Genomic DNA, 24,648 nt, shown 5'->3' with positions numbered 1-24,648 from the left:
TGTGCGTGTGTGTGTGTGTGTGTGTGTATTTCAATTTTCAGAATCAGTCGTCTGTTCAATGGCACCGAGCCCATCGTGCTGGACAGCTTGAAGCAGCACTACTTCATAGATCGAGACGGCGAGATATTCCGCTACATTCTCAGTTTCCTCAGGACCAGCAAATTGCTCCTTCCAGATGACTTCAAGGTATATATCCACACCACAGCATACTGCATTGTGTGTACTTGTCTGTACTTTTGACTCGCACAGCTTGAGCAATACAACATAAAAACAAAACCTGCAGAATGTAAAGCCATTTGCCAAGACAATGTTGTTGTTTTTTTGTATTTTCCAAGTGTGAATATGCTTCTATCTGTTACCTGTCGGTTTGTGAGCTGCATGTTTATAAAATAGACCTGATACCAGTAGAGTCACTTTCTGTTTTCACAATACCTAACGCTAACTCACCGTCTTCCCATTCAGCACATTAATTACTGGTATCATAAGCACAAGCAATAATTAGGAAACTTTGCAGGAGAAGAAGGAGAAAAAGCTCTGAGCCATAGTGTACACTTGTAGGAATGCAAACTGACTAACATGACCTGGTGATGTGTGTGCCAAAGCCCTGAGCTGTAGTTTTTCACCCACAGTTGTTTCTATAGAGGTGAGCCCAGGTGAAATACAACCATACACCGCCATCTGCTCAGAGTCTGACCAGGACTTATGAGTGCTGGTGCAGTTTTATATACGCTACATGCGTATCTGTGCACGAAACCTTCACTTTCTAATTTATTCTCTGGTTTAAGAGCTGTTTAGAATAATTAACCTGGTCAGAGTCAATATTAAACTTGTTTTTTTTTTTTTCACTTCACAGCAGAAAAACAAAAATTCCCGAAATGGGATTTGTTTTTTAGCGTGTTGACTTTTGAGTTAATCCAAATACCCAATTTTTTTTTTCGGGTGGTACAAAATCATGTAGACTGAGGCTGTTCTGCGTCAAATTTGACCCACATCTGTTGAGATGGATTTCAGATCCAATAGCGAGGGTCAAATCAGATTTTAGACCGGGATGTTCCTGGAAATCTTCTGTACCACAACAGTGATGCTCAGATTTGACAATCAGTTGTTTTCATGTCATGATATTGTGTGATAACAGATGCTGTTCTCTAAAAACTTGTATTGTAAAAACTGGAAGAATACACTCTGTCTGCTCTCCGACGTGTTCATTCAGGATTGATCACCAGTTTATTGATAACATGGGGCTGTTTACACATTCTAAATAGATCTTTTGTTCAGCATTCAGTGCAGACACTTACAATGAGGCGATACTCGTGATCAGTATGTAAAGGTTAAAAGATTGTGTTTGTGGCATCAAAACAAATGCTTTCCAGTTCAATAATGCGGATATCCAGGCATACATACAAACTCTAGGTTTTCATACAGGGGAGGCAAATATATCCAATTGGTGTTTTTATTATGAGATATGTTGGCTGATAACACATCGAGCCGCAAGCAGGAAATATGGATGGTTTTTATGTATTTTTGTTGAACTACACGAATTGTTTTTATTTTGTTAGTAGCTGTGGATTTTCAGGATCCGTTGCTGCTCTGTTTAGTTTTTTTCTCTTCCTCTTAAAATCTAGCAAATGTTCGATCGAGCACAGTGACACCAAGATGATCATTGTTGCTAGAGTTTACAAGTAGTTGATCCAATGCAGGAAAAACACTTCTCCAGATATAAAGATAAGTGAAGCTGTCATATTATCAAACTTGAACAGATAATTCAAAAGCATTTTGAATGATTGGATTATTCATTTGCTATATGAAATAGAGGCACACGTTGGAAGACTGACCATAATAAACACTGTAAAAAGTTGACAGTTTATATGTTGTTCTGAGATCTTTTAGCTGTGATGTTGCAGGTCTAACCTATAATCATGACATTTGTTTCCCTCTGTCAACATTTACAGTGTCCAAAACTTTTGAATTCTTCTGTCTGATTTTCTGATAACAGCAATCCTAACTCACTTTAAATTGATTTAACACTTTAATTTGTATCCTTTCAACAGGATTTGCCTTTACTGTGAGACTGTTCATGATTTTTCGAAAATTAAGAATGGCTAAAAATGAGATAAATAGCTTCATTACCATGTGCTTTATGGCAGATAGAGCAACTTTGATGATGTGAGAGCCACAAGCATTTCATACTCACTACTGGGGGGCCAGATTGGGACACAGAATGTGTTTTACAAGTATATACAGGAGGCATGGTTAGTAAATTCAGAAAAGTTTTAATTTACTTTTTAATGTCCTACTTTAAATACTGAGTAGGTCAATATGAAAATAGTTACAATGACAATCTGCACTCTTACCGCCTATGAAGGAAAATGCTATATAATGTTTTCCAAATTGGCTCCTGTGTGCAAAAGTTTGGGACGGGTGCTGCATGTAGCTCACAGACCAGAGGTTGTTCATCTCTGCTCTGAAACAATAGTCATTACTATATACCTCTGCAGTTTGACCATCTGCTCACTGATTAAAGAATTGCCAGATCGTAAAAGTGGAAGGTATCTTTAGAAAAAAACAACAACAACAACAAAGAAACATTCATTCATTGCACATTTGTTTGGCAATGCTACAGCCACAATATTAATATAAATAGGGTTTCTCATTTCCCCAGCTGTTGAAGTCCTGCCACTTCCCTCTCCTCACTTTCTGTACACTGGAGAACAATTCAACGTCTGAGTTTATGTACAGTGTGTACTCGTCTCACAATTTAGTTTCACTGATGCTCGTAAAATATCAGTCATGTGAGCAATGAACAGGAACTCTGACTTCTGATATTTCTTATCTTTACTGCAAATTAAAAGAAAATGTAGAGAAATTTAAGAGGCTTTTCCCACGAGAGACAGAACGTCTGTACAGAGCCCGTCCTAATAGAGTAAAACTGTTAAATCGTTTGTGCTATTACAGTTGAAACATGGAGAACATGTTTGCAAATGTGAGCGGCATTAGTATGTATGTGAAGTCTCTGGACACCTGCCAGACGGAGGACAAATATATCCACCAAAAAAAAAAACCTGTCTATTTAGCTGCTAAATGCTTCACTGTGTTCACAGGCTCGTAGCTAACTTTGTCTGCCTGCTGTTTGCTTCTGGCCAGATTGCATCTAGTTGGTGTATCAGATTTTTTTCCTTCCCTTTTCTAACTGAAAATAGCTGCCTGCTGCTGCTGAAAATGAGGCTGATGAAACCGAGCAGAGTAAACCAAAAAGGCAATTTGTCGTTAAAGGCTGTAAAACCAAAACCGAGAGAGAGAAAAAAGAAAAGGTGAACGACACTGAAAATGCTGCAGTGACGTGCAGAGGTCAGTGATCATCTGTCGTTGGATCGTTACGACGTTAAAATCCACCGTAGTGTTAAAGATCGTGTATTAAAAAAAAAATACATTTAAAAAAATGTGTATTTTCACCATTACTGGCGAGTTAGTCTCGCCCAACAAGTGCCCACACAGGCATACAGTATGTGGCACTGTCGGGATGATTATACATTCAGCCCACAGCTGCTTCCGTCTCAAGGTTTTTATTCAGTGATACTGTTTCCGAGGTATATTCTCCTCTTCACTTCTACTCCACCTTAACTGAGGTGACCTTTTCCCTGGGCTGGCACTTGTTCATCATTCTGTACGAGGTAACAAGGCGAGGCCGAGCTGCTGGGAGCCGGGGGGGCAAACTCTCCAGGCCCCACGGATACTCTCAACCAGAGCCAAACCTCAGACAACACATCGTGAAATGAAAGCCCTGCATATTTTGGCAAATGATGGGCTGACTCAGAACCGATTAGTTTTTCCTTTCGTATTCATGTTTCCCCAGCCCTCCCTCGCTCCCTCTGTCCTCTCTGTGAAGCCTTGACAGTCCAATCAGGGAGCACCGTTGAGAAGAATGCGTCGGACTTCATTGTTGCGACTCATTACGATCCCCTCGCATAAGCCCGTGTTGATCTGCATACCTTTCAATTTGCGTGAAGCCTCGGAGAGGGAAGGAGGAGAAAGAAAAAAAATGCAAATAGTGCGAGGCGGAATTGAGCATGTCCTTATCTGAGCACAATCAGGCTTGCCGTCGCCCGAGGGCTGGGTCTGTTCTGCTGCTGGCAGCCACGGCGCTGTGTGTTTTGCTAAATCAATGTGAAAGTCTGAGCAGAATAGGAAAAAGAAATGTTTCAGCCTACTTCAGTGGAACAAAATATTCACTATTAATATCCACCCTCATCTCATTATTCAAACTACGATTAATCAGGAGAGTGTAAGCAATGCGCAGTCATATTCAGGGCATGGCTATAAACCAGTACCAGCTCCATAGATAGTTGGTGTGTCACACTGTTTAAGCATCTAAATTGCAGTTTTTGTCTTTGTTTAGGTATCAGATGTTAGGATTTAATAGGTTGTTGTGCTTGAGGTATAACTTTTCCTCAACAAATTGTTTACTCAACAACCCAGGAACCTCCACACTTGTGGATATAGCGTTCTTTCTTTTTTAGTCTAAAGAATAGTTAAGTCTTCATCAGTCCTCACACTCTGACATAGTGACATTTTCCATAATTTTCTTCTTCTCCTCTCTCTCTCTCTCTCTCTCTCTCTCTCTCTCTCTCTCTCTCTCTCTCTCTCTCTCTCTCTCTCTCTCTCTCTCTCCCCCTCTGTCCTTCCCTGAAATGTTGCCTTGCCAGTGGGCGATCAGGTCGGATCATTATTTTGAAGCTCAAACGAGCTGTCTGGACACGGGATTGGGGGATGAATTGTCTCGTAGAGCTGGCAGCAGCAGCAGCAGCAGCAGCAGCAGCAGCAGCAGCAGCAGCAGCAGCAGCAGCAGCAGCAGCTACCAGGACGGAGCTGTTGGCCCCGTCTCCTTCTCATCCTCACCTCAGTGCTTAGGATTACGCTGTTGTTTTGTGCGCTGCACAGGATGACTAAAGTGCCTCGCAGACAGACCCCTGTTAAAAACATATCCATCCATGGCTTCAGACCTGTGAAGGATGAGGAGCTACACTTTGATACAGAGAGCTGCCCGAAGGGAAGCGTCTCAGTATGAGTTTTGTCAGCTGCAGCAAGAAGGCCAGAAGTAGAAAAAAAAGGGAAAAAAAGACAGTGAGAAAAGGGAGCGAAAAAGGGAATGAAGGACCTCCACCCCCACCCCTTCTTTCACATTCTGAAATCTTAAATATTAGACTGCCAGCTTAAGATGTGTTGCGTCAACGCTTCGTCCAGATGGAGTTGTATTTGGGGTGTCGTTCACACGCCTCAGATGAAGGCGCAGTTTAGATGAAGGGCTAAAACAGTGAGGGAGGCTTTTCAAGGCTAAAGAGTCTGACTGAAGCAGCGGGGTTAATGAATATGCTGTTTGCTGCCATGCTCTGTTTCTGTGCCCAGCAGTGGTCCGCAGAAAGGAAAAAGGGAAAAGCTCTCTTTAGATCAGGGCTCCCTGGCAGCCCTGGCACCCTCAGCCACCAATGATGCAGCCTATATGAAACATATGTTGTTTTTGCAGAAACACACAGAGTCTTTAGACTTTCCAATGGTATTCGGGGCTCCATTGTGATACTTTGACTCGACAGCGTTCACAAACTATAAGCATGTACGCATAGCCAGGAGCTAAAAAGGCGCGCGCAGAACAAACTTTAAATGTCAGTGATGACACTTCATGAACTAAGAATGAATTAAACTGTCATTGTTTGTCACTGTGAAGCACTAATCTGAACACAGATTGATTAATTACTGATTGTTTAACAAAGAGATTTGCAGCATTTAGGTGTAACCTAATTAAATCTTGTTCTAATAGGAGCTTAACATCGGGCCACAAGCCTCATTAACATAAAACTCCCTCCATGTGAGGAATACGCTTATATTTTGAAAAAAAAAAAAAAGCTTCCCGATTGTCCTCATGTTCACTTGCACATATCTTTTTCCTCACCTCCTGTCTGAAACCTCCGCCCACCCCTCCCCGTATTTTCTATGGTAGCGGTGAATGATGGTGCCATCTGGTCTTGTGGGAAATTAGAGGCAAGAGCGTCAGGGCAAATGGCCCCCAGCAAGCCCTGCCCAGGAGGGAGAGGCAGGCAATCTGCTGCAGACTGTCTGCACACAGGAATGCACCATCCCACTTCACTGGAGCCCCACTGACGGCCTTTCTGGAGTCGGCTCACTGAAACATGCTAAAGGCTAGCGCGGCTCTGCCAAGAGCTACTGTGGAGGAGAGCGGCAGCGTGGCTATGCTTTGTTTATTGAGAGTGTTGTCCTGCTGCTCAGAGGCCATTGCTGATCTTGGTGTGTTCTTCTCTTCAGACACTGTGTTACATGGGAAACAGATTAAATGTTTTATCTTGAACTTCACAAGGACAAACAAAGGTCATTTTTTTTTGTTTTTTTTGTTTTTTGCATTTGAATTTGAAGGTTACTCCAGCATTTACACAAAAATTGTGTCAATAATTCAGCTACGCAAAAATCGTAGGTTTTTTGATACAACAGCAATTTAAATTGTGACGAGTGTCTTTTTAAGGTATGAACATATTTCTAGCCACTTATTCCTTTAGAAATCAATGGACCCACATCTGGTTCCTCCTGAGATGTGGTTCATTTTGCAAATTAAAAAAATAAAAGTGGAATTCCACTCTCTTGTACACTGGCTGAAGCACTAAGCAGGGGACATTCAGGACTATTCCCATCAACACTTGGATTCCTGACTGCATTCGGTCCCACATATTGTTATTTAGCATGGCAGAATCCAACACTGTAAATACTACATGTACTTGATACAACATTGCATCTTGGTGTTCAGTGTTGAATTGACTTCATTTGTAGGACACTTGGTCAGAAGGTTTTTATTATGTCACCAAAAATGTATTATCATGCTTCATGACAACAGAAGTAAAACATACAGTATTTTTTCCCAGCACTTAACTATAAATACTTGTTCTCTCTGTAATTTAGGTGTTTTTGTTTTTAAAGTTAATGCACACTCCCCACAAGCTGAACCAATTTGTTGTCTGCATAGTGAAACTCAGTAGGTTCTGTTTCACAAATGATGTGATTATGCGATACATATATAAGATTTATTTTCTTAACCTGGGACAACATCCAATTTCTGGCATGATATACTTTGATTTGCTGTGAGTGCAGCACCCGACATGCTACATTTTGGCAAAAAACAACAAAAAAACCCACTAAAGTTTTGAATAGTTTATTGAGTTGAGCAGTAAGTGACCTTTTAGGAGACACTGCAGACAGGACAGCAACATAAATTATGTTGTTGTGAGGTGCTGCACAATATGAATGTTTTTAAATGATTTTTAGCACTGACGAATTGCAGTTGGGGAATATAGAATCCTCAATCCATTCACATGATGCAACATGTTATAAAACAATAGTTCAAAAATACATGCAAAAAAATTGTCATTTTGCATAATTTTGTCAGTTTGCATCATTTTGCATCATGCATGTATAATGCGTGGATGGTAAACATACATCTTGGATTCCTTGGAAATATAACAAGACACAAGGACTTTAACCAAGCGAAATACATTTAACATTGCAGGACATGTATCCATCAGCATGCAGGTAGTTGTGTGTTCCTGATGTATGGCTGTGGTGCACAGTTAATGTTTCACTACAGCAAAAGGGTCAAAGGGCAGACATATCCAGGCACTACTTCTGGAGTAATTAGAGGTTAAGTGTCTCGCTCAAGGACATTTTATCATTAACTGCTGCCGGGGAGCCACTAGAACCCCCTCAAACATACCCTCTACTGTCATCTTAATGTTTCACAGTACTGTATATGTGCAGGGTTTGTCTTCATGACCTTGGTGATGAGATGTAATGTAGCGAAAGTCACAGTGTGTTAGTCACACATATAGCCAAGAGGTCTGTAACACACACGCAAAGTCACTGCTCTCATCTGCTCTACAGGACTTTCACCTGCTCTACGAGGAGGCGCGCTATTACCAGCTGATGCCCATGATAAAGGAGCTGGAGCGCTGGAAGCAGGAGCGGGAGCAGCGGCGGATGGCACAGCCCTGCGACTGTCTCGTGGTGCGCGTCACGCCCGACCTGGGTGAGAGGATCGCCCTGAGTGGGGAGAAGGTCCTCATAGAGGAGATCTTCCCCGAGACTGGAGACGTTATGTGCAACTCAGTCAACGCTGGCTGGAACCAGGACCCAACACACGTCATCCGCTTCCCCCTCAATGGCTACTGCAGGCTCAACTCAGTCCAGGTAACCAGCGCCGCAGTGTTCATGCAGTGTTGTAGATTTAGAGACACGGTCACAGAAAGAATCCCCTTAATTACTCTAAAATGTTCCAAATGCAAAACAAGACTGTAAAAATGTACAAGTCTGATGTACCAAGGTGAGCTTTGATTAGGCTTCACAAGCTTGTTTTGTAAAGACAGTTATTTATTCATCTCTGAGGCTGTTTGTCTCTTTCCTGCTGGCTGATAGTGCTGCTGTCAGTTTCTGAAGATACACAGAGATTTTGAAAGTCCGACTGCTTGATTTTTAGTTTCAAAGAGTCCATAATTTAGAAATGTTCTCAGCAATTTAGCTCAACAGGGCAAAATTAAATACTTACAAGGACATGTTATTGTTTAAGTCTTCAAGATGCATTTTTAAGATTGCACTTTCAAAAAAACAAAAACCTGATTGATTAATAACGAACAGTCTGGAGCTTTGGGAAAATGCATCCTCCTACCCGACGCAAAGTCACTTCCAGTGGTGCACTTCACTTTGTGCTGTTGTCCCGTGAATATGTGCAGATATCTGCATTCTCTCTGTAGTTTGAAGGTGAAAAGGGCTAGTTGTGCTTCAGGCACACAGACTTGTCCTGAACACTGAGATGATTGGGATAAAATTAAACTCGGAGCAAGTCTGAGCTTTATGCTGTGCATTTCACTACCAACAGAGAAATATCCTGAACAGAGGAATAAAACTACACACAAAGAAGTACATACAACAAAAGCCTGGGAAAGCTACTAATCATCAAAACAAAAAGTCAACTATTTTAATAACACTTGACGGTTGCGACAGCGCTGTCATTAATAAGCAGGATGTGGGTTTGAATACTTAAACAGACGTATACAGTAACTAACTCTTAAGTGGCACTCGAGCAGCAGATTTAATGCCTGAAATGAACCGAACACTTAAGGATGAGACGGGCAGCTGCGCAAAGTTATAAAGAAGTGAAAGAAGGAGTCTCACAGCAATCTGTGTCATCAATATGTTCACTCATGGCTGCTGCTGCTGCTGCTGGAAATAGAACTGAAGAAATCCAATGACCTTGAGATATTTCCCGATTCATCTCATATGAGGCCTATGAAATCCATCCACAGTTGAGAGATCATTGTTTTGCGTGTTTCCGTGTAACGCAGCAACTCCGTTGCACAGTGCCGTGTGCTAAAATGTACGGGATCATTTCATTTCTTGTCGTCAGCCACAGGACGCAGATTCCACAGAGAAACTTTTTGAAAGAGTCAGTCAACATGACCAACATGACTGCACAACACTTTTTTTTTTTTTTTTTAAATCCTTTATTTATACAGCAAAGAATTCTGCTGAGCAAGCAAGCCATTTCTCACCACCACCTGTCAACTCTTTCATACACACCTAAACACCTGGCCGACGTGCATAGCTGTGACTGTCACTCTGCACTCCTTGTTTCAGTCAGACTTTGGAGCATATTTCCCAGAGATGAGTCACGATAAAAGGCTGTTATTTACTCAGATTGTATTCACTTAATTAAAGCTGAAACTACACCTTGAAAAAAACCTTTATCTTTAAGCCCAGTTGCTCCATCTGAGGTCACTTGTACTGCATCTCACCAACCTCTGGCCTCTATCTGGGATAATAGAAGAACTAGTACAGTGTGTGTAGGGTTTTTGGTTCTCTTAAAACGTTCAACTAGTTATTATGGCTGTATCCTGCTGCAAAATCTTTTAATCCTATTTTTGCTTTCACAACACATAAATAAATTAATCCATTGCTCATATCATTTTAAATACTGTTGCTGTGTCTTAGTTGTTGGCCAGTGAACCAGTCTACAAACAAAGTGAATTACTGTCTCAATAACTGTATTGTTAATTGAAATATACAATAATTTCCCTCCATATTGTTCAAGAATTCACATGAACATTCAAGTGCAGATTGGCTCTTGGAACTGAAAATGACATTTTTATGACCCCACAATGATCAAAATTGGCTTTTTCTTGTTTCACATTAACAAGTTTTCGACCAATATGGAAAATGCTTTTTATAAACGTTGACTGGACGAGCAGTTCATGTTCAAAAAATAACTTCAGAAAGCTTCTTTTGCCGTTGCGTTACCCGGCGAGGTCTGCGTGCAGAAGAAGAGAAGCGGGTTGTCGAAGGAGGAGGGTGGGTGGATATAACTGTCTCACACCACAAGCTCGATATAACACACCGGAGCGCCCACAGCCATGGACGGGCCGACACGTCAACGAGCCTCCGACCCCTCCAGCTACCGCAGAGAGCCTCTGGCAGGCGGGGCCGCAGTGCACCCTGACACCTCCACCTCCTCCCTGCCGGCGCCGGAGAGACAACCTCCAGGGAGGAGAGCCGAGCAAGCGGGACAAGGCATGCGTGGACTGCGGCCATGTTTTCCTGCGAAGAAATGAAGAAGAGAAATGGAAAGGGGGGAGAAAATGATATGCATAATTTACGCTTTACTCCTTTTTAAGACACAGCTCCTTTTTTTAAAAAGACTCCAATATAACACCGCTCAAGGCGATTGAAATACACGTATTGCATTTTTTAATACCATACTTACAATTTCTCAAACAGCCTAAACCAGTTTATACTTCTTTTATAGATTTTTAAATGACTTACAATATAATTAATTGGCCGCATCAACTAACACAACACTCTCTCACTCTGTTTACCAGTGAGACTGGTTATGCGATGTGAGCACATCTGACTGAAGAGATCTGAAAGGAGTCTTTATTGTTTAGGTTTTTTTTATTTATCACGTCATGCTTTCAGACCGACTGCTATCAGCGTGAGGAGCTGCAGCTCCGAGGGTTCCTGCAAGCTATGATCTGCTCACAATATGGCCTCTATTGGTTGAGGTTATGTTACATGTGGCATCAGACTCCTGTTTCTGTCCTCTGTCGGCCCCTTTAAGATGCACAGACACACAATATTCTGTTCGGAAAATAATGAAAAGTACAAACACACGCACACACACACACACACACACACACATATGCATGCACAGCAGAGGGCCCCGGCTCATTGAGTCGATGTAGATGAGGACACGAGGAGCAGATGGAGGTGTTTTTTGGTGTAAGGAGAGCTTTTTCTAAACAACTTACTCATTCTGTCCTTTTTCATTGTTGCGTGAAGGTATGAGAAGGTTAGGAAAATAATCCTTGTCTTACCTGCCAGACAATGGGCCTGTGATCTGATTTCAGGCCTGGACCCCGACCCAGGGGAACACGCGCACACACACACACACACACCCACACACACACACACACACACACACACACACACACACACACACGTGACCACACCCTGCCCACAGAGCACAGGGTGGATGCAGCGTAGCCCGAAACCTGTTTACTGTTTGACCAGACTGCTTCACGAAGAAGTCCTGACTGCAAAAGAGATGAATATACAAGAACGTTTAGATGTGTGCTGCTTTCACTCGGTAAGATGTGAGCGCTGAAGAGATTTTATCGAAGCTCAGGTGCTGCTGCTGTCCGGCCTCGGGCTTGAAACTGCTAGACCTTGTGATACTTTGGTGGCAATACAACAACCTGACATTTCTCAGTACTTTTCTGCATATTAAGTACAACAGCCTCATTTTCTTTGTTTATTCTGAGTTTTTTTTTATTCACTTAAAGATAAAGTAAGATCCCTAAGGTCAGTAAACTTACTATACATCCCACTCGCTCTATTGCACGGTGATATTCAACGCTTTTCTTCAGTAAATAGATCACATCATCTTCTATTTACAGTTAAAGACCTATAATGTGTACCTTTCAGTTTCATTTGAAAAAGAAAGATTATATTGGAAGGAAAGTCAAACACTATTACATTGTATATTGTGACTGTGGCCCCGTCTTTAGTTCATTCACTTGTGTATTCAAATACAAGAGAGTGAGAATAAACAACTCCACCTTGGCAAGTGATTCTCCATGAAGTCATGAATGGAATTTTGGGATTAATGCAAACCACCTGCACTGTGATGTAGATCCAGCACAAAGGCACAGAGAGAGAGAGAGAGAGAGAGAGAGAGAGAGAGAGAGCAGGAAAACATTTAGCCAAAGAGCTACAAAGACACACACACACACACACACACACACACACACAGTTTCGTGCGTGTGTGTCCCAGCACTGGAGCTGAGCCCGCTGCTCCTCCATACATCACCATGATGAAGCACTCAGATCAGTCCAGAGCCAATCCGTCCTTCATCAAAGTGACAAGCGAAGGCAGTCGCGGAGAAGGGCCCCCTGTCCCCGCCGCTGCCCGGGCGGGGAACGCAACCCGTCGCAACACTCTCTTACATGTCACACTGCCACTCCATCAATCCTGTGCCGGGTGAGGAGCGAAAAGCACAGCTCATCAGAGCAGACAAGGCCACACAAATGCCTCCGCGGTGCGTCTCACTCTGCCGGCCTGAGCAGCAGGTTGAGACATTAGAACAGTTGATTGGGGTCCCCCCCCCCCCCCTCCCGTCTCGTAGTCCTACTGTGGTGGATTTTGCAGGTACAGAACCGCGGGAAGCAGATTAATCTGCTGTGGAGAGGATGAAATCAGGGCCAGTGTGTCTAATGAAAGATTAACATTGAATGGCAAAAAAATTGAGAAAAGTAGCAATGATTGAGTCTGAAGTGAAATAATTTAATGCGACGAGCAATATGACTGTGTTCACGCTATAATGTGATCAATAAATGAGTGACATATTTCTACGTATTAGAAAATACTAAGAAATATTCATATTGTAACAACTAGATTTTTTTAATCAGAGGTGATGGTGGCCACACAGATTGACTAAAGATCCACTCCTCTTACAAATAATATTGTTGCTGCTCATTAGACCTTTCTGTCCAGTTTATTTTATATAAATTATCAAATGATTTATGCTGATGACAGTTTTGGAGCACTGGTAGCTTCGGTAGGACGCTTCCTGCGGAGCCACGCCGTTGGATCATATGGGGGAAGAGTTTTTTATATTGTCTCCTCAGGAAAGAGACGATGCCAGCTGTCAGGCCTGTAAACGGTGTAAGAACAACAAGTTCATGTCACTCATGCTGGTTGTCCATTTATCAAATACAAGTTTGTGCACATCCCCACCATTTTTTTAATGTACATCACACATTGTGAATATAGTGGCTGATATATTACCAGCGCTTCTAAACTATAAAAAAAAGAAGCGTCATATGAGTCACAGTGATTTTAATAGTCTCATAAACTCTCCTTAAATCTATAAATGTGAATTTTAAATTCATGTATGTGGTGGCACTTTCAAGAAGTTATTTTACACAAGTGCACTGGTACAGTCAATAAGTAGGTTCGGTTATTTTACCACACGGCCTGGGTGTCACAAAGGCAGAACCAACTGACCGCAAATGAACGAGAAAAGGTTACCGAGTGAGTCATGTGGTGTGATGTGCTCAGATGTGTTCGGTTTGGTCTGAACTACTTACGGGCCCTGTGAGGCCTGACCTAACCCAGAACACCCCTGCTCCCTGTCTGCTGTGTTTACACTGCTGGAGTTAAGTGTTCAGTGTTCAGGTGCCCCCCCACCCCCCACCCCTCCTGAACTCAAATCCAGTGTGAATTGCAATGCTTCCAGTCACTTTACAGCAACATAGTGACTTGCTGCGAGAGCTATAAGGACAAGTCACACTGTCAAAGTGTTCTTGTCAATTGTGACTCCTAAAAAAAAAAAAAAAGCCGGCAGATGGCTTCGAGAATTAGAAAGAGTTGAAGCTTCACGGCTCTTTTATGCCAGATGCTCGCGATAAGCGGAGGATGCGATGCAGAGACTGCAGTTAATGCTCCTCGTCACATATTAACGACTGTGCATAGTTAAACAAAAGCGACCCCCTGCGCGTGGCGCCCATCGCACACTTCACTCTGTGTGTGTGTGTGTGTGTGTCAATCAGCTTCGAACCCTGTGCCACCAGGAGCAAGAGTCTTGCAGCTCCTCCTGAGAGGTGTTGCGAGTGTATCTGCACACTCTGGTGGCCATCAATATTGCATCGTGCTCCGGTTTCCAGCCCTGAGACTCATCATCCACTTTGATTCCTCGCCTCGCCATCTTTGCCGCGACGCTGGGAGGTTAGAGGCTGACGTATCCCCTCCTCATCCCCATGGCGACCCTTGATTGAGTGGCAGCTCTGGTTAAAACGCCGAGCGGTGCGCGCGGGTGTGTTTGAAGGGAAGATCCCTGTGCAGCCAAGTCGACCCTGCAACTGTGAGAATGGTTTATTACTTATCAAATGCATGAAGAGGGTGAGGAGGCGCTTTTATTCGGCTTCAATCTCACAGGGTAAGGAGGAGAGACAGAGTAATAAAGTTCAGGGTGGAACTCTCAAACTTTGCTTAAGTGCTGTCATATCCTATATACTGTTGATTTTTTGGGATTTTCTTGTGTTGAGAAATATAAAAATAATGACATGTTTGCTGAAGAAAAGTTTCGGAGCTAAAAGTTGTGAATATTTAGAGGATTAAAAAAAAGCCAAAGATTGCTAATTAGCTTCAACTCCATTTCGTGGGAGTCGTCATGGAAGTCAACAAGACTTCTACCAATCAGAGAGCTCACATGCAACTCACCGTTACTACATTTTTTTGTTATGGTTTTGCCCAACTGAGATGGGAAAGTATGCGGAGAAATCTGCATAAGTTCAACATAAGCTGGGATCTGCAAGCCTGCGGTCACAAGTGTGTAGCTCCGAAGCGAGCAAGTGAGCAGACATGTTTTAGCTTTTTAAGAGGGTGCATTACTTTTTGTTGTCAGCAGGGATTGATTTCAGGACGTTGTCCTGTGGACATTGAAACCTTTTGCTTGGATACATCTTAATTATTCAGTGTAGTGTTTATTCCCCCGTGGCAGTAATTCACGGTGTCAAACTGAATGTAAAGTTTTTTTCGCTGCCTCTTGGAGTCATTACAGTATCCTTGAGTCAGTTACAACTATCTATAATAATATCCTTAAGTCTTTTGTGATGCCATGCATTAATGATAAAAGTGTTTTCAGACTATCTTTATTGATCAGGCCATTCTCCTCTGTGACCAAATTCATTGCTGAACATGACAGTGAGTCCCACATGCGTTAAGAGATGATGGGGGGAAAAAATGCAATGTGATGCAATGATCAAAGAAGGCTATGTAATATCATTTCCATAATCGTTAGGCTCCTCCGTCGTCTGTCATGGATTTGGGAGTGTTTGATGCTTGGGCAGGTCTCTTAATTAGCCATCCTCACCATCAGCTGTCTGCCGCCCCTTCTGTCTCACAAATTACAGAGTTTGTCGTCGTCGTATGGCCAGAGGACGAAAAGGGGGGAGGGAGTAGGGGGTGGGGGCAACTTTTGTAAGTGGTCCTTACTGCTTACGAGTAGCATGCCGCTCCTCATTTGGGTTTTAATCAGGACACGGGTGGTGGCGAGGGAGGGGGTTTCTGATCTGCTCAACAAGTCTGAATGCATTTCTTATGATCTGCATTCATCAGCTTGTGTCCCGATTGCTCCTCGTGTTTATTGAGGGATTTATCAGGGCTTATCTTTTTTATGTTCAAAATAATTTCCAGTCGACAGAGCCAAAAGACCTTCGAGACCCCACTCTAGACCTTCAATTGGGGGCCACAGAACAAATAATTAGAAAGGTCATCTGCCATGAGTGTCTGCGTCAGCATGTTTGTGTGTGTGTGTGTGTGTGTGTGTGTGTGTGTGTGTGTGTGTGTGTGTGTGTGTGTGTGTGTGTGTGTGTGTGTGTGTGTGTGTGTGTGTGTGTGTGTGTGTGTGTGTGTGTGTGTGTGTGTGTGTGTGTGTGTGATCGTCTGAAGAAGCCGAGCTGTTTTGCGCGAACTTCTCCAGTGTCTGGCAGAAAGGGTTAGCCCTTGGCGAGACCTTTCATTTCCATGCGCTGCACACTCCATTAAAAGCAAAGGGGGAATAAGTAAATACACGGCGCCCCTCTCACTGGGATTTAAAAATATATACCCTCTCCAAAAAAAAATAAAAAATAAAAAAATACCCCACATGGATTACAGCAGTGTAGTTGGAGTTCACGTGTTTGTGTCTGAGCTGTTTGGACGAGTGTGTGTATCAATGCCCCAGACTGGAGGGCGAACATGCACTCCCCGTATCCCGACCTCTCTTCTTCTTCCTCGCAGCTTCCAACACTTTGTCCTCCCCATCATCCCCATTCCCAGCACGTCTCTCCCTCTCGCTCTCCCTCTCTCCCCCTCTGTTTGGCTCACAGACCTCACTTCTCCTCTCACCCCGGCCTCATTACTCAAATTAGGAGCTCCAGTAATCACCACACTGAGCTCCTCTCCGGCCCCTTAACACACCTCACTCACACTCCGCTCCCCTCATCCCTTTGAGCTCATGCCCTCAGTTCAGTAACCAATCCAGCACAAGCGGCATGAATATTGCAGAAGTGGTGTGATGTCGGGAGTGCCCTCTGGTTTTATTCCATCACTGTGCGTGTGTGATTGGAGGAAGGTTGGAGGGTTAATGACACATGGTGCATGTTGTGACTGCATGAAGATCTGAGGTTGATGTTACGCGGGCAGATGTATGGATGGAAATCAGAAAACGATATCTACCCATACCCACACATGGGCTGTAGCTGAAAATGTACAATTTTAAATTTCTGGTAATGAGACATCACTGAATTTCGTTACGGGTCATTGGGATGATGATGGAGAAAAAGGGACTGGTTGTGGTCTGATCTAGTAAAAACACAACTTTTAAGGAAAGGCTAAAATCTAAAGCTACAGTGAGACTGTTGATGTCTATCATCAGAATCATTACCAAACATCACATGCTCATAAGCTGGTTACCGTCAGGCAACTTAAGATTGTTTTTTTAATAAGATGGAAAAACAAAAACCTCAAATTAGCACAACAGCCAGATTATATAAATTATACTGATTAAATATCCCCATTGTTATTTTTGAAGCTTTCACATGCTCCCAAAAGATAGTTGCTAACCGATGTATATGTGAGCCTCCAGAGGTTCGCCGATGTTGTAGTCTTGTTAAATTCACATATTTACATTCTTGCAAAAGTGTTTTAACGTAAACTTTCCAACTTGTAGCTTCATCAGTTTCAAGTATTTGTAAGGTCTCACTGAGAGGAGAGACTTCTGTATAAGTGAATCAGTTATCAGCTCTGGTGGCAATGTTGACCTCATGACCGCTCATGTATTGTGTTTTTAGCCTTACTTAAGCTTTTTCCCTCTGGCGATTGGATTTAGGCTTTAAAAATGATAAAACTAGTGTTGAAGGGTGAATATTAAATAAACTTTTGTGACAGTTTCAATAAAGTCTGTTTTCTTCAACAATCTAAACACCATTTTTTTTTTTTTTCCGAGGGAATCAGGGTGATGCTATCTCATGGGTTTGCCTACTCGTAAACGTCTTGCCGGTGGCAGACTTGAACGCCTTTTCTTCCTCTGCCCTCTCTGCAGGTTCTGGAGCGTCTTTTCCAGAAAGGGTTCAGCGTGGCGGCGTCATGCGGAGGCGGCGTGGACTCATCCCAGTTCAGCGAGTATGTCTTGTGTCGCGAGGACCGGCGGAGTCTCTCCATCAACACACCCATCAGGATAAAACAGGAACCCCTGGACTAGAGCTGAGGAACTGTCGACACCCTCCACTCCTTTATACTCCCTATATCTTCTCACTCCCACCCCAACCCCCACCCTCACCCTCCCACCCCCCCTCCCCCACCTTCCTGCCCAAACAGGACCACAACCACCATCGACATACCGAAGTATTAGCGGAGGCTTGTTGTCCTCGCCGGCTCTGCAGAACTCTTAAGGGGAATGTAGTACCAAACAAAGGAACAAAAAGCAAAACAAAAACAAAAAAAAATCTTCAACAAAAGTTTTTGATTATGAGTAATAACACCCAAAGAATCTGGCACTCTGACGGAGGCATCAACGTCAAATGGATGCAGCAGCTCACAGCTCACCCTTTTAGCAAAACTGACTGATTGACACCCCCCCCCCCCCCCACCCCACCCCCAAATGAGAAGGTTCCCTGAACCTTTAAGAGGGAGACAGCTGCCCCCTTCTTGAACTGTATCCACTCCTATCTATCCCTCTCGAGGGGGGGGTCCAGTTCTGTGTGCGCGTTAGACCAACAATTCCTCTGACTTGGTGACAAGTGTGGCCTGCTGTAAGGACAAGGAAGCGTTGGCAGACCGGATGTGTTCAAGGATGACAAGAGGGGGACATAATCGAACCCCGTGAGTCCCCCCCCCCCCCCCCTAAAAATGGCCCCTAAACCAAACCCCACTGCCTCCCCGCGACCCCTCACCCCACAGGCCGGGCTACAGATGTCGGACACAGCATCGTTTGCCAAACTGATTGTTTATTACAGTTTTTCATTGTTGTTTCGAAAGTATGTTCTTCTTGCTCCTTTTGCTGTTCTTATCATGACATGGTGTAAACAATTATTATTAATAGGATTATTTTTAATGTCTCTTTTTTTTTTTTTCTCCAATATGAAGGATGTATGAACATTGTATTCATTAGGCTTTGAGAGCTTGTGAGGGAGCGTTTCTTGGCAGTAGCTGCAGAAACTCAGATGTCTGCAGGCTATGTGGCTAAAGCGATCTGACTGGCAATGCATTCAGAGCCTGAAAAAAAAAAAAACAACCTCCATTGTTCAAACGCGAATGGAAGAAAACCTGGATGTTTCAACATTGTTTATAGTCAAATGTGTAGCACACATTAAAAAAAAAAAAAAAAGTGCTCCAGAATTACCGCTTATCAAAAACATATCTATGATCGGATTCTGTCACGTGAGCACAAACCCATTGTTTTAGCACAAGTTTTAAGAGCGTTTGTAAATCTTAAATCAAGGTCGAAAAATTGCACAAGCTCTTAGTGAATTGCAGTTTTGGTGAGATAGAATGTTAAAGACTTGAGGACCAACGTTAGGGGGGGGAGGGGCTGACGTTTACCAGTATGTCTCGTGATCAGCCAGAGATGTACTTTAAATGTTTTTTTTTGCACATTTCTTACAGAGCCGCCCTGCCCTGTTCCCTCTGAACACTTGTGTGAACTCGAGCTATTTTCGCAGACTGTGCCATTCAACTATTCCAAAACTTACAACTGAACAAACAGTCGCAGGTACCAAAGCAGACAAGGTGCTTATCTTGTTGATTGTACAAATACAGATTTGTTCTTTTTTGCAGTTTATTACAAAAGGAGACGCATTGCATTCTTCAGAACTGTGTGAAGGGTACCAACATTTGATCCTCCAGGCTTCCAGTCTTGACAGTTTTGTTGAGAGCTGCTCGCAGTACCTTCAGACCGAGTGCGCGAGACAAAGTCTCTGTTTCAATATTGTCACTTCTAAGCCAAGATTATTTCAACGGCCTCCTCACATGTGTACATGGCAGAACCCAAAGTGAACTGCACTCCCAGGATCAGCACGCTATTCACAAAGAGGCGAGTGGGCGGCATTTACTCTGTCCCGCTCTCATTCTTTTGGTCTTATTCTCAACATTTCTGGATCAAAGACAGAAACAAGAAAGGCCAAGTTTTCACGCTTTATATTTGTGTGTAACTTACTGATGCTGTTTCTTCCATTGCAAAAGACGAGAGAGGGGGTAAAAAAAAAAGAAGAAGAAGAAGCCCATTCTGATCTTTGGGTGCTGACAGTTGTTTGAGATAAACAGGGTTTGCCCATTAAAAGAAATGGCTGGTAGTTTTCTGACCATGTTGTCCTCATAGATGATGTGCTGTGTTGGGACGCCGTTGATTAAACAAGGCCAATGAGTGGCAAAAGATTGGTTCGGCGGAATTAGTGTAACTTCAAGTCCGGCGTCCTCTTTCCCAGAGGGAAGGAGGGAGAGGGGGTCCCTCCTCACAATCAAGCCTATCTTTGTTCTGACCTGCCAGTGGCCTGCGCCTTTACATCCAGTCGCCTCAAAGGGAATGGTCAACCAGGCCTTTCATGTGCCGGGGCATGTTGGGATCTTCGCAGCGCTCCTCACCCCCCTCCGCCTTCCCGAAGGCTCCCAGCTCCGTGGTGCCAGTAGAAACTCAAGTTTTTGCCCCCTGCTGCTGTGTCATACCCCCCCCCTTTACCCTGCACCCCATTTCTTTTCCCCGAATGCCCTCATATGCCACAGCTTGCTGGACCACACGGCCACCAAGACCAAACTGATGAGTCAAAAGCAGGAGCCGAACATACCGTGCTGTGCAGCCGGGCCACTTCGCTCTGCTGCCGATCCACAGATCTTTGATTTGAGTGGTGGAAACTCGTTTCTTTGGGACAGAGGTGATTTGTGCACAGAGACCTAAAGCTGCAAGAGCAACTTTTTTTTTTTCCAGGGATGATGCACAGGGGGCATGTTTTTCTATCTGTTGTGGCATTTTCAAAGCATATAATAAGCTTTCGACAACCTCCAAGAGCTTTTGTGGTTAAAAAAAAAAGACCATTCTCACTTGTAAACAGTAAGAATCTGGTAATGTTTTGCTGTGGCTCCAACGACCGAACCGTGAGGCGTCCCCTGTTCTGACTCAGCGTATAAATGGCAGGTTAACTGCAGAGCTAGACGAACTTGACAGGACTGGAAACTGCAGGCGTGTTTCAACATGTCGCCCTCCTTTCAGATGAAGGTACAGGTCAGTGTTCAGCCAGTCCCACATGGCAATCACTCCACCTCCGAGGCAGGTCACTTGTACAGTTATTGTATATTGAATTATCAGGACTTTGGGTTTTAATGGGACACCTCACATTTTTAAAGAGACACCCTCAGTCCTCCTCATGGAAGAAAATGAAAAGAATTCAAAGCATTACATTGTGTACATATGGATTAAAACATTTCAAAGGGTATAATAAGGTGCAAATGTATATTATTTAAAGTGTTTAAAACAATTAGACTGTGGTATTAAAGGGCATGTGTTCATTTACAGTGTCTCCATTTGACTTTTCTTGCATATTTGCGATAATAAAAAGGATGTACTGTATAACTGGCGTGTCTCGCGGGTGCTTTCATTTGCTTCTATTAAAAAGGAACAAGACGACAGGGATTTGAAAGGAACTCGTACGTGTGCCGGTGATGTATGCGGTGGGTTGAACTCTGTCCCCGAACTGAACCGATGAAACCTGATAAATCTCACCAGCCGACTGCATGCACATCCATTTCTGTAAAAGAGGGAGGGGGAGAGGTCGTCTTCGGGGCTAAATCTGGATCGGCAGGGTAAAGTCTCCGGAGGGACTGAGGGAGAGGCCGAGATCTCAAAAAGGAAAGAAGACGAAGGGAAAAAAAAAAAAAAAAAAAAAAAACTCCAATATGTTCCCAAACCCCAATATTTTGCACCCAGTTAAACGATTTGGTCGTTTCAAAAATGCTTCTGCTTAATTAGCAGAAACCTAGGGGGACTTTATATAGTTGAGCAGCAGCGCTTGACTCAGTTTGTACTTAGCATGTGCAACGTTAGAAATGGAAATGAAGCCGGCAGAATTAGAGGTTGACTTTGGTAAAAATGTCTCGCAAGAACGTAACGTAGCTTAGTCTTCCTTCAGACGAGCAAAGGGAGGGCAGCACATTGCTTAGTTATGGAGTCATCTCAGAGGCAGATTTATCTTCCTAATTCTTACACAGACTCCTACCTACAGGCATATAAATTGATGGCATCAACTCAGTTTAGTAAACAGCTTTTTTTTTTTTATTCCTTTACAAAATAGGTACAAATACATAAGTATTGATTTTTTTTCTCACACAAACAGGAATTTTTCAAGATATGTACAAGAGTTTACCAAAAATAACGTGGTTCTAATAAACACATAGTCTTGTAAACAATATTTACAAATCATCCGTACATTGAAATGTTATTAACCCCATCAGTTTACATCAGGAATATTTGTCCTACGGTTTTGGCTAGAAAGCTGTAGTGGTGGTAGTAGAAATGTCCTCCTGTGAAATCACCATAAAACCATAGAAACCATTAATAAAATCATCTGAAATGACAATAGGTACTGTTGTGCTTGTTATTAAAATGCAGTATTTGGAGAAAAGATTTACCAAAACATGTTGAGCGTAAAAGCCAATCCTTAACAAAAGAAGAAAAAAAAGGAAAATATATTAATCATTAAAAATAAGTGTTTGAAAGAAATTGGCAATACCGTTTATTTAAAAGTTTTTTTTCTTCACTATTATACAGTGACAGCTTTGAGTTGTCAAGTAAAATAGATATTAAAAAAAGTGCTGTTAAAATTTACAATGCACAACTATTGTTTTTCAAATGTCACTCATATTTAAATAAATTTCTATATGACAAGAAAAGCTGCATAGAGGCCAAGATATTTAGTTTTATATATATAAAAAAACAAACAAAAAAAACCATAAAGGACAATATACCATAATACAAGCAGGATTTTGTGGAAAATAACAGTAACAAGGCAAAAAAAAAAAAAAAGCAAGACGTTTAAAGAGCAGGTGTGTTTGTCCTGTAGCTCTTTCAATCAGTAACGCAGAGAGACACCAAACCAAATGGAGATCAGTTTTAGGCTGGAATCATATAACCGCTTCCATCAACAGTTAAACTTTACATGATAGCTGCAATGTCTCATTTTAAAGTCCAAATACAAAACATGGTATAAGTGCTACGTGGCAAGACGGATTTGTCTTTTCAGTCATAATCAGATTGTGTGTGGCGAAGGTGGAGGCGGCGCCTCTTCAGCTCATGTGGTGTTTCTGAAACATCAGTAATGCATTGAGAGTGAAGGAAGAAGGAATGTCTGTCTGCACCAATCCTCCTCAAACTTACCTTCTAACAAGTGCGAGAAACTTTCTGAAAACAGAACAAAAAAACAACAAAAAACCCAACTTTCACATTATGTGCTGTTCAGAAATATAAACATAAAAAAAAAAAAAAAATCCAAAACAGAAATACTGAATCGCTGGAGAGTGGCGACCGATCAGAAACTGGCCACACGTAACGTCGGGTGGACTGTGGGTTTGCTCAATGACCTTTGCAGTGGGGTGAGGAGGAGTCGGCCGTATAACAACACTCTACAGAATCAATCTGACTCGTTCAAAACACATGGTTTTACAAAACATCTGGTTTCATAATATCGACACATGGATTATTCCTTTTCTTACGAAGCTTACATGTGATTAAAAATATACATGCCGTAAAATAATTCCAGAAGAACTATTTACACATACGGTGAGCAAATCCAACATGATGCTGTTATTTGGAATCTGAGTGTCGAAATGACAACTAGAAATGTGTAAAGTCTCGCTTATTAAGTTCGGCTACACTACATTCATTGAACTATGTTCAACAAATGGCTCGTGGAGTTTACTGTATCGAGGTGTGAATACAATTCTCTTAACGAAAGGTAATCCTTACTGTTAGAGTGGTTCAATGAATTTTCTGTCAACAAAGTCAAATAAATAGTAAAACCCGGCTCACATGGAGCAAGTTCTGGGTCAGGTTGAGTCACACGAACACATGGTTCCACCAACAAATCCAACTTCCACACAAACAATAAGATATGGCCTTTAAACCCAACGGTCTAACTACACACCGGGACGCTAAGTGGAGAAGACACAGAACAACTTTTATTTTTGTCGTTTTTCTCTCTCTTGCTCTCTCTTTATCTCTCTCTGATCTCTTTCTTCTTATTAAAAGCTACATCAAACATCACTACAGTACAAATGGAGACACGGAATTGAAACATTGGACCTGATCTGAAGGCACGTGGCTGGGAAGGAGAGGGAGGAAGAGGAGGAGGAGGAGGAGGAGGAGGACGTTGAGGTGAGCGCTGAGCAGAGCAGGGGCTACTTGAGCAGGGCGCGGTAAAGCAGGAGGGAGTGGGCGGTCTCTTTCTCCTGCTCCATGTAAAAAATTAAGTCCCTGAGGTTGACGCGAGTGATGCGCTGCCGCGTGTACTGGCGCGACGACGTGGACGGGGCGGAGGAGCTGGCCGGGGAGCCCGCCGTGCTGCCGGACACCTGGAGACAACGGAGAGGGAGACGTTATTCACTGTCGGGAACGTCAGTGGACGGTAAAGCTGGAAAACAATCACAAATTCAAACTGTGAAGAAATCTTCAAGAGTACAATCGTCACAGAAACAGTGGATTTCTCTCACGTATAATTGATTCAATCTGCTCTCTTTGTTTGTATAGGTGGATTTGCCTGGAGTGTCCAGCTGTGAAAGTGTGGAGCAGAGTTTGAACAGGAGCTTTAACAGCTTTTCCACCAATGTCACAAACACAACAACAAACATAATACAAATATGACTGTAGGTATGACAACATCATGTGCACTGATGAAATTGTAAGTGTTTTTGGATCAGGTACTTCCAGGGACTCTTAAAGAGGAATGACTGCCTCCAGAAGCTGCTTGTCTTTCATTTTGACTGACAGTGTCATTCGTACCTTAAGATGTGTCAACAACATGGAC

At 42.8% G+C, this 24,648-nt stretch overlaps 2 protein-coding genes across 5 annotated transcripts in view; one reads left to right on the top strand and one right to left on the bottom strand.

The window, feature by feature from the left end:
• kctd15b (potassium channel tetramerization domain containing 15b) overlaps window positions 1-21,203 on the top strand; it is a gene marked incomplete at its 5' end in the record, with an annotated part of 32,151 nt that extends 10,948 nt beyond the window's left edge. For all 4 annotated transcript variants that reach the window (XM_080494556.1, XM_080494555.1, XM_080494554.1 and 1 more), the window contains 3 exons: window positions 42-186; window positions 7,933-8,238; window positions 17,685-21,203. In XM_080494556.1, coding sequence (XP_080350682.1) covers window positions 42-186; window positions 7,933-8,238; window positions 17,685-17,843 — 610 coding nt within the window. In that variant the 3' untranslated portion in view covers window positions 17,844-21,203. The remainder of the gene's footprint in view (window positions 1-41; window positions 187-7,932; window positions 8,239-17,684) is intronic.
• A 1,341-nt stretch (window positions 21,204-22,544) lies between these two features.
• Window positions 22,545-24,648, bottom strand: part of LOC308131759 (transcription initiation factor TFIID subunit 4) — a gene marked incomplete at its 5' end in the record, with an annotated part of 102,025 nt that continues 99,921 nt past the window's right edge. The window contains one exon of the mRNA XM_080498592.1: window positions 22,545-24,196. Coding sequence (XP_080354718.1) covers window positions 24,023-24,196 — 174 coding nt within the window. The 3' untranslated portion in view covers window positions 22,545-24,022. The remainder of the gene's footprint in view (window positions 24,197-24,648) is intronic.

The sequence above is a fragment of the Blennius ocellaris genome (assembly GCF_963422515.1).
Source record: "Blennius ocellaris genome assembly, chromosome: 1".
Classification (NCBI taxonomy): domain Eukaryota; kingdom Metazoa; phylum Chordata; class Actinopteri; order Blenniiformes; family Blenniidae; genus Blennius; species Blennius ocellaris.
Note: the sequence above shows the minus strand (reverse complement) of the source record. Positions and strands in the feature narration are given on the sequence as shown.